The sequence below is a fragment of the Pelodiscus sinensis genome, chromosome 31 (assembly GCF_052426305.1).
Source record: "Pelodiscus sinensis isolate ZL-2025 chromosome 31, ASM5242630v1, whole genome shotgun sequence".
In the NCBI taxonomy this organism is placed as follows: Eukaryota; Metazoa; Chordata; order Testudines; family Trionychidae; genus Pelodiscus; species Pelodiscus sinensis.
The window spans coordinates 3,229,932-3,238,950 of NC_143082.1; the positions used below are offsets into that span (position 1 = coordinate 3,229,932).

The following is a 9,019-nucleotide window of genomic DNA, read 5'->3' on the forward strand; positions in this document are numbered from 1 at the left end:
AATAACACAGGGTGAAATTTTCTGACCTGGGTTATGTAGCAGGGCAGGGTCACCACAATCCCTTTTAGCCTTAAAAATCGTGACTTGATGAACACCGGGGACCAGTTATTTCTCTGTTATTTCAGTTAGAAATCTCCCTGGTGCATATCTGAGTCATTCCAAAGAATCTTCCAACAAAAACTGAATAAGCCCTCTGGGGTCCTAATTTAGTTTGTATTTGAAAAAAATACTGCACCACACAGGCCACCGGAAGCCACCATGATTTGCACATTATAGAAGCCCATGTTTTGAAACCGCAGTTAAGGCTGCGATGCTCAAGCCCAGGAAATACTGCATAAAGCCAAGCACTGAGCGCAAAGACTGACTTTTTGTTCTGTTTGTCCCAACACCAGCACAATGGGGTCATGGCAAGGACCCAGGTGCTACTGTAATGCACCTAATATATAATCTATATTACAGCATCTAACAGAATGGGACCCAGGCCCAGAACCCAGGCTTCTACACACTACAAGTAATAAATCACACATACCCACTCTCAAACACCCACTGCCCACTCTCTTAGCAAACCATCCCTGCCCCAGACAACCTTAACTCTGCCCTCTGTTTGAACCCCATCTGTGATTATGAATCTGTAATCAAACAAGGAAAAAGGAGTGGGAAGCCTTCCAGGCTTTCTTCGAGCATAACCCTAACCCTAACCCTTGCCTCAAACTGGGTTTGAGCCAAATGTGGGGCAAGTGGCTATGATCCAGGCAGGAGAAAGGGAAGCATGTTCCCAAATTGTGAAGGAGATGTGGGATAAATCAATTGCTAACTGGATTTGGTCAGTACGTCCACCCGGGAAACAAAATGCTGTCATCCATTTGGCACTGCGGGAACATGGGGGCTCCCCTTCTTTACACCAGGTCTCTTCCCCCACCATACCGCCTCCTTCCCCAGCCTCACACCCTATCTCCCCTGCTCCCCCCCCCCCAGCCACTCCCTGCTCTGCCCCTGCCCAGCCTCTCTCTGTGCTTCCCCCTCCCCCGGCTGTCCCCTCCGCGCATGCGCGAGGCCCCGCCAAGGGCGCCCGGACTCCACTTCCCGTGATGCCCAGGGGCGGAGGGCGGTACCATGGCCCGGCGGGGGGCGTCGCTCTGTGCCCCTCCCCCCGCGGCGGGCCGGGGGTGGCAGAGTCCGGCGGGGAGCCGGGCCCGCCGGGCGGGGATGGGGAACTGCCTGTCCTCGCAGGCGGCCGATGACCTGTCGCTGCTTAACGACTCGGGGGACGGGGCCAGCCTGGGGCCCGGGGACCCGCCGCCCCCCCCGGCGCCGCCGCCCTACCAGGTACGGGGGGTCCATGGGGGCGGGGCGCGGGGGGCTATGGGGGTGTCCCGAGGGGAGGGAGCTGGGGGGCGCGGGGGGCTATGGGGGTGTCCCGAGGGGAGGGAGCTGGGGGGCGTGGGGGGAGGGAGCTGGGGGTATCCTAAGGGGGCAGGGAGCTGGGGGGTGCGGGGGGCTATGGGGGTGTCCCGAGGGGAGGGAGCTGGGGGGCGCGGGGGGCTATGGGGGTGTCCCGAGGGGAGGGAGCTGGGGGGTGCGGGGGGCTATGGGGGTGTCCCGAGGGGAGGGAGCTGGGGGGCGCGGGGGGCTATGGGGGTGTCCCGAGGGGAGGGAGCTGGGGGGCGGGGGGCGGGGGGCTATGGGGGTGTCCCGAGGGGAGGGAGCTGGGGGGTGCGGGGGGCTATGGGGGTGTCCCGAGGGGAGGGAGCTGGGGGGGCTATGGGGGTGTCCCGAGGGGAGGGAGCTGGGGGGCGCTGGGGGGCGGGGGGCTATGGGGGTGTCCCGAGGGGAGGGAGCTGGGGGGGCTATGGGGGTGTCCCGAGGGGAGGGAGCTGGGGAGGGGGGGGGCTAGCTGGAGGGCGTGGGGCTTATGGGGGTGCCCCAAAGGGGCAGGGAGCTGGGAGGCGTAGGGGTCTATGGGGGTGTCCCGAGGTCTATGGGGGTATCCTAAGAGGGCAGGGAGCTGGGGGGCGCAGGTGTCTATGGGGGTGTCCCGAGGGGTATGGAGAGCCTGGGGGGGCACAGGGTTTATGGTGATGTCCTGAGGGGACGTGGGGTTTATGGGGGCCCTTGAGGGTGGGTGGGAAGACTGGAGGCCATGGGGTTTGAGGAGGGTGGGAACAGGGCAGGCAGAGGGTGGCCCATGGGGGGGGAGTCTGTGGGGCGGGCACTGGGAGAAAGGGGAGCCCAAGGGGGAGGCCATGCTGGGAGAGCATGGGGGGGACTTGGAGGGGCCTGTCGAGGGGGGAGGGGGCCATGGACTGGGAGGATCCTCAGGGAGCAGTTGTGGGGTGGCTCTGGGGAGGGGGGAACCGAGTGTTCCGGAAAGGCATGTTGGGTGGGGGGAGAAGAGGTGTGGCCCATGCTGCGGGTGGGTTGTCAGGAGAGGGGAGTAGTTGGGGGGGCTGAGCTGGGAAGAGGGGGCTACTGCTTATGGGGAGCAGATTCTGGGTGTGTGGGGAGCTTGTGCTGTTGGCCACTTGAGAAGCTTGCCAGTAAGGGAGTCTGTAGAGGGTTTGGGGTGTTTGCACCCCATGAGGCAGACGGGGCGGCTTGCAGGGCAGCTGGCTCTGGTGCTGAGGGTGGTCAATGGGGAGCTTCCTTTGGGAAGGGTACCAGCACACAGCAGGGGCGAGTGATGGCTCCTACCTGGCCCACTCAGCAGCACTCCCAGTCCTGTGTGGGTGTGTGGCTGGGCACGAGGGGCCACCAGGATCCTCCCAGGAACTCCTGCATTCAAGGCTTATTCTCTTCCGCCTGCCAGCCTTTGGCGGGTGCTGCCTCTGGGCACGGGGCTCTGTCATGCCCAGAAAAACCGGGTGGGATTTCTGACCATCTGCCTGCCTGCAAACTGGAAGCCAGAGTCTCCTGGCTTGTCCCACTTGGGATCATCCCCATGGGCTATTCCCAGGCCTTGGGTCCTAGTCTGCAACACCCCAACAATGAGGCTTCTCACAGTCTCCCTTTGGGAAGACTGTTCCACCCTGATATTCAGCCTCCACTGTGCTCAATTTCAGTCTAGCTCCACCCTAAACATTCCTCTCTGGGCTTGGCGTTTCGACAGCTGTCTCCTGAGTGCTGTAGAAACGCCCAGTTAGGTTGGAAGAAGTCGGCCCAATGCGCAGAGCCATGTAAACTCTAAGGCCGTGTCTGCACTATCACTTACCTTGTATTGCTTGGTGGTGTGAAAAGCACCTCCCCACCACCAAGTGACATAAGTTTTGCCAGCATAAGTGCTCCGGCGCGTAGCGTGCTCTCCCGCTGAGTTAGCTACCGCCGTTCATTGAGCTGGTTTTATTCTGCCGAAAGGGAGAGCTCTGTGCCATTGGCTAGCGAGCAAGCTTATGGCATGCCGGGAGAGTATGAGGAGGACCCTTGGAGAGGCCTGTAGGCAGGGAGGGGCCTGTAGATCAGTACAGCTTTGCTGCTGAAAAAGCCTGTCCGTGTAGATGGCCTAAGGTACCTATTGCCTTGGTAGAAAAACACTAGACGGGGCAGCATATCAGCCCAGTGTCCTGCCCTGTCATTGGAAGGGGAGGGATTTCTCTTACACACCTGGGGCGTAGGGGCAGGATTAGCACGTGCACGTTTGTTTCTGGATGAGGGTTTTATGCTGTGCCCCTCAGATCTTACCACAGCCATGGCATCAGCTGGGTGGGTCAGCCTAGTGTTTCTTCCTGTACAAAGCTTGATGCCAGGCAGCTGCCCAACATGCTGATAGTTTTGTTTCCTGGGGCTTCCTTATCTATGTCCCCCATCCTCTCTCGTCTTGCACTTGGTTTGGAAGCTGTCTGGGGCAGGGGCTGATTTTTTTTTTACAGCATCTTACATGATGGGTTCCTGGGGTGCTGGAGGCTACCGTAGTACTCCTAATAAATCATGTACAGCTCCTAGCACACTGGGCTTCTGGGCCATCATAACTCTGGTTCCTAACTGCTACCATAATACACCTACTACTGTACAGCACCCAGTGCACTGAGGTCTTGGTACAGGACTGAGCCCACTGGATGCTACTGCGGAACAAATAAAGGCACTTCAAGTCTCCTAGTTGGTTAGACTGCAAAATTAACTCCTTAAATAGCAGAATAGAAATGCTGGGACAAAAGGAACCTGAAGGGTTCGTTTAAGTCCGTCCCCTGAGGAAGGATTAGATCGACGTATCCCATCGTGGCAAGTTTGTTTTCTATTGAAATCAGAAGGGGGGAGTGTCAGCCTGTTGCCAGGGTAATGAGCTCTGTCTTCTGGTTTTGAAGGAACATGAGCCGATCCCCGTGTACCACCCCACGCCGAGCCAGACCCGACTGGCCACACAGCTAACGGAAGAGGAACAGATCCGAATTGCCCAGCGGATCGGGCTGATCCAGCACCTGCCCAAAGGGATCTTCGATCCGGGCACGGAACCATCAGAAAAAAAAGTGAAAGAGTATGTCCTTTGCTTCCAACACCCTTCATTTCTTCTCCTAGTCCAGGCTGAGCTGCTGGGGTTGACAACAATCGGGAACAAGCCACCCCTAAATAGTCCTCAGATTTACTGCCTAGATTTGCAGTAACTCCAAAATTGTCATGGAAACTTTCCAGCCTTGGCAGAAAAATCTACTCAACCCTCGAGGAAAACCAACATAGTAGCTCTAAGCCTGCAGTATTTCAGGAGGCTGGATAATGTCTGCCTAGAACGGAAAGTCTTTGAGGACCGGGTCCTTGTTTTGTACCTCTTTGCTAAAGCAGCCAGCACACAGTTCGCCCTCTACGAATGTTTTTTTTTTTTAATCCAGTGGGCTGATTCCACTTCTTCCAAACTGCTTCACATGCTCTTCCAACCCTCTCCTGTACATAACCAACCCAGTTCCTCCTTGAGAGCTCTGTGCTTGTGAAGCTTGGAGTTGCAAAGGTCAGCTAGCATTTGAGTGTCTCCCATGTGAAGGGGTGAGGCGCGTGAAAACGAGACTGGAAATTACTTGGCAATTCTATCCATTCACCAGCACCTTGAATGCTGTGTTCATCTGCCCAAAGAGATGTAGCTGATCTAAGACCAGGGATAAGCAAGGAAAATGGGGGGAGCCACAGAAAGAGTACAGCTTGGATAGAGGATGGGGAGGAAGGGACATGGTAGAAGCATGAAGATATATGGGGTGCTCTTTATCTCTGCTAGTCAGACAGAATCAAGAGACCATTCAGTGAGACCTGAAGGAAAAACTGTTTAACGCCGATAAAGGGAAATGCCTTTTGTGTGGTACAAGTCCCAGCCTGTTGAACTCTGCCCCAGGATAGCTAGCTGAGCAGGGTTAAAGCCAGCCTCGGTGTACCTGGAGCTATCGAGAGCACACCTGGGCAGGTTACGTGGGCTGCAGCCTTCTAAAGGGCGTCAATACCTCGCTGACAGGTTAGGAACAAATTTCCCCTAGGGGCAGGTTATTTCATTAAACAGCCCCCTGGCCAATGAGAAGCTGGGGCCAGGACTTTGCTCTTGTGGCTTTTCTCTCTTCCCAGGGCTCGTGGAAAGTAGAGCAGCGATGGGCAACCCAGGCTAGTGAGTGGCCCTGCCTCTCCATGGGCCACAAGAGTGTCGTAAGAAATGCAGTCTCCTGGGTTAGGGTAGTTTTACTAACGCCTGTAAAATTTGCGGGGTGTCTGTTTGAACGGTAGCAGTGCCATGACTGGATGCAGAGGGAGCAGGCAGCTCTCACAGTCTGTGTCGGCACGCACCTCGCTTGACGTGCCCTTGAATTATGGGTAATAAAACCGGTAGGAAAAGAACTACGTGGGCTTGGAATCGGGCAGCCCTGCCCCTGGGCAATAGTAAACAAAATGTCTTGCGGCCACCCATTGAACCCCACTGGGCCACACGTGACCCAAGAAATTCCTTGCGCAAGAAATTCATGTTGCCTGTCTACACTGGCCTCTTGCGCAAGAACAGTCGCACAAGAGGGCTTATTCCTGAGCGGGAGCATCATAGATCTTGCGCAAGAAGCCCTGATTTCACACATTAGAACGTCAGTGTCCTTGTGCAAGAACTCCCCACCAGTGTGGACAGGCAGCATGCTTTTTTTTTGCAAAAGCGGCCGCTTTGGCGCAAGATTGCGCCAATGTAGACACAGCCAGGGAGTGCAGGGAAGCACTGAGGCCCGATGTCTCCCCTGCAGCCAGCGAGCTAACAGTGCATCCCCTCTTTCTGGCCACAGGTGTGTGATCTGCATGCTGGATTTCGTGTACGGCGACCCCATCCGATTCCTGCCCTGCCTGCACATCTACCACGTGGATTGCATCGATGACTGGCTCATGCGCTCCTTCACGTGTCCCTCCTGCATGGAGCCAGTCGACGCTGCTCTCCTGGCCTCCTACGAGACTAACTGAGGCCAGGCGTCAGCGGCACGGCCCACGCTAACGCTTTGAGGCCACAGGTGTGAGGGAGGAAGGGGGTCGGAGGGCTGGTGGCTCTACGTTTTGCACACTCATGGGATACACCAAAGACTTCTACGGCAAGGAACCCCAGCCCTGCTGCCTTGCGGATCATCCTGAGCCGTTAAAACTTGGCTCCAGCTGAACGTAGGTGAAAGGCTGCCTCTGTATTCGCACATCAGGCTGAGACTTGGAAGGAGTCAGAGCAGGGCCTGAGTTTAAAAGCTGGCGTTGGTATTGAAGGCCCTCCCAGAAAGCAGCACCGGCCCGTGCCACGCAGCCTCTCCGAGCAGCTCCCTCGTGAGCGTTGCCTGGCGGTGGCGGGGCACTCTGTTCAGCTGCACCCCCTTCGTGCATGTGACAGTATTAGCGTAACACAGGAGATAAACGAAGCAAGTGCCGATCCCCTCGGTAACAGGAAGAAGGTACAGGAGCATAGAGGTGCTGGCAAGAGCCGTAGGCTTGTGTTGCTTGAGGTTTAGCTTGTTTCAGGCTTTGTTTTTTTTTTTTTTTTTGTTCCTCTCTGCTTTAAATAGTCACAACTCCACTCCTTTAGCACCTGTTTTTTTTTGTTCTCCTGGTGGTGGCAGCTGTGCTTAACCCCTTGTCTGCCTAAAACCAAACCACCTGCCCCAGACGGGCCACAAGGATGAAAATAAATCCCAGAGCCGCTCCCTCCCCAGTTGATGTTACTCAAACGAGTGCTGGAGAAGCAGCCGAATCCTTTCAGCCGGTGACTAAGTAGCAACATTAGAGCAGGGCTCTATGATTCTAGCCCCACAAATGACACACCAGAAAGATGCTAACCACCTGGGTGCAAATTGTGGGCTTGAGGAGAAATGGAAACCAAACCCAGCTCCTTTATCACTTCTGCTTTAGAGGTTATTCTCACCCATCGGACATAATGTTTTAATATTCTGGCTGGCACATCTGCCTGCACAAAGCTATTTCCCGGAGGAATTTACCCCCATCCCCAAAAGGTTTTATAGTCCCCCTAATTAGTTTCCCTGAAGCCAAATCTGCTTGGCACAATGTGACTTTTATCGTGTCATAACTGAATGGATTTAAATAACCGAATGCAGATTTCTTCCCTAGTGCTATTTTAAGTCACACATGCTGGGTGAAGTGCAGTTTGTTTCTGATTAACTTTCTCTCTCTCAAACAGGACAGTGGTTATTTTGTTCCCTTTGTAATGGCAACCTTAAGACCAGCCCTTAAACGCCGCACTATGCAGACTTGCCGGCTCATGAGGATAAATCAAAACTCGAGTAGAAAATTGGAAGCTTAGAGGCAAAGTTTGCTCCATGAAATAGGAAGCTTTCTTTAGCATGACAGGAGCACCGGGAGCTTTGTCTGTTGCTGTGAGACCTAAACCCACCCTTGCAAAGCCGGCTCATTTGCCTTCCACGGACTCACGTCAGATGCTGCTCGTAGTGTAGGAATCGGCCCACCCTGCCAGGGGACTTGTCATTTGGACAAGCTGTCCTGTGCTGTTAGAGGCTGCCAGGCCCGAGGCATGAAAGGCTTTCCGGTCACGTATTGTCCTTAACAAGGATTTAGCGCTTGAAAGTTAAGACTGATGTACATTGCATTCGAACCGAACAATAAACTAGATTGCCTACAAGCACTTGGCCGGGTGCATTTTTGTTGGTAAAGCCTCTTGTACTGTTCACCCTCAGGGCTCTGATTCCAAAGCATCCAATAAGGGCCTGGTCACAGCACCTACCTCTGATGGGGGGACCCACCTTCCATAGGTCCTGGCGGGGAACGGAACCAAGCTGCACTGACAAAATGAAGCACTCGGCCATGTTTGATTCCTGTGGTCACAAGCCCTGCATCACCTCCTGCCTCACAGGGGAGCAGATGGACACGGTGCTGGGGAAAGTACCGTACATCCCTGCAGCTGGAAGTCAGGCAGAAGCGGGTGACCACGCTGTGCTCCTGCTTGGCCAGGCCACAGTCAGTCTGGCAGTGCAATCAGCTGTAGGAGGATGTGCTTGTGGGAGGGTTCACCTGTGGTTTCTGCCACCTCTTCCCCCTGCCCCCCAACAGGTTGCAGCAGCTGTGGTGGCTACCACCTCCTCCTGTATTCAACTTCCAAGATGGAGGGTGGTTCCGGACTGGGCCCTCCCTGGCCTGGTTTGATTCCTCCCCTCCCCCAGCCTCTTATCACTTGCTGATCCTTAGTTTGCTGGTTTGAGGGTTGACCAGCCCCAAGTCTTCCTGGGACCATACTGATTTACACTCCCCTTGAGAAGGCAGAGTGAATTTAGGCACTGACTCCAACTCTCCATTCTCTGCTTCTCCCCCGCTGTGCAAAACAGACACAATGATCCCATGGGGAGAAAGGGGTGTCAAATCCTAACTATTTCCACAATGGCACCTTAGACGAGTCGTTTCCCAGCCCACTCTGTGGTTCAGTTGTAAGCTCTTCAGGGCCAGGACTCCCTGCGTAGCCACAATATAATTAAGCAGGGCATACTCCTTCCCCCAACTCTGCCCACTTTAACCAGGCCCTCACCATTTCTATACTTGCCTGTGTAGCTGGGGGCATATCCCTGTGTGCTCTGGGATTCCTTCC

The 9,019-nt window shown here is 55.3% G+C and overlaps 1 protein-coding gene across 2 annotated transcripts; it reads left to right on the forward strand.

Moving 5' to 3' along the window:
- Positions 1-1,136: 1,136 nt before the first annotated feature.
- LOC102454181 (RING finger protein 11-like) lies at positions 1,137-8,062 on the forward strand. 2 transcript variants are annotated; one of them, XM_089774569.1, is made up of 4 exons: positions 1,160-1,246; positions 1,310-1,326; positions 4,296-4,465; positions 6,222-8,062. In XM_089774569.1, exons 1-4 carry the CDS (start codon positions 1,207-1,209, stop codon positions 6,391-6,393), a joined length of 399 nt encoding a protein of 132 aa, XP_089630695.1. In that variant the 5' UTR covers positions 1,160-1,206; the 3' UTR covers positions 6,394-8,062. The 2 variants fall into 2 exon arrangements, with proteins under 2 accessions (XP_075758527.2, XP_089630695.1); XM_075902412.2 differs by having other exon boundaries at positions 1,137-1,326.
- Positions 8,063-9,019: the final 957 nt, after the last annotated feature.

What these genes read in the sequence shown, in the direction of transcription:
- LOC102454181 (XM_075902412.2), top strand. Translation starts at nt 1,207, where the DNA reads ATGGGGAACTGCCTGTCCTCGCAGGCGGCCGATGACCTGTCGCTGCTT. An exon ending in CGGCGCCGCCGCCCTACCAG is followed by an intron (nt 1,327 to 4,295) that starts GTACGGGGGGTC and finishes CTGGTTTTGAAG; the next exon opens with GAACATGAGCCGATCCCCGT. An exon ending in TCAGAAAAAAAAGTGAAAGA is followed by an intron (nt 4,466 to 6,221) that starts GTATGTCCTTTG and finishes TTCTGGCCACAG; the next exon opens with GTGTGTGATCTGCATGCTGG.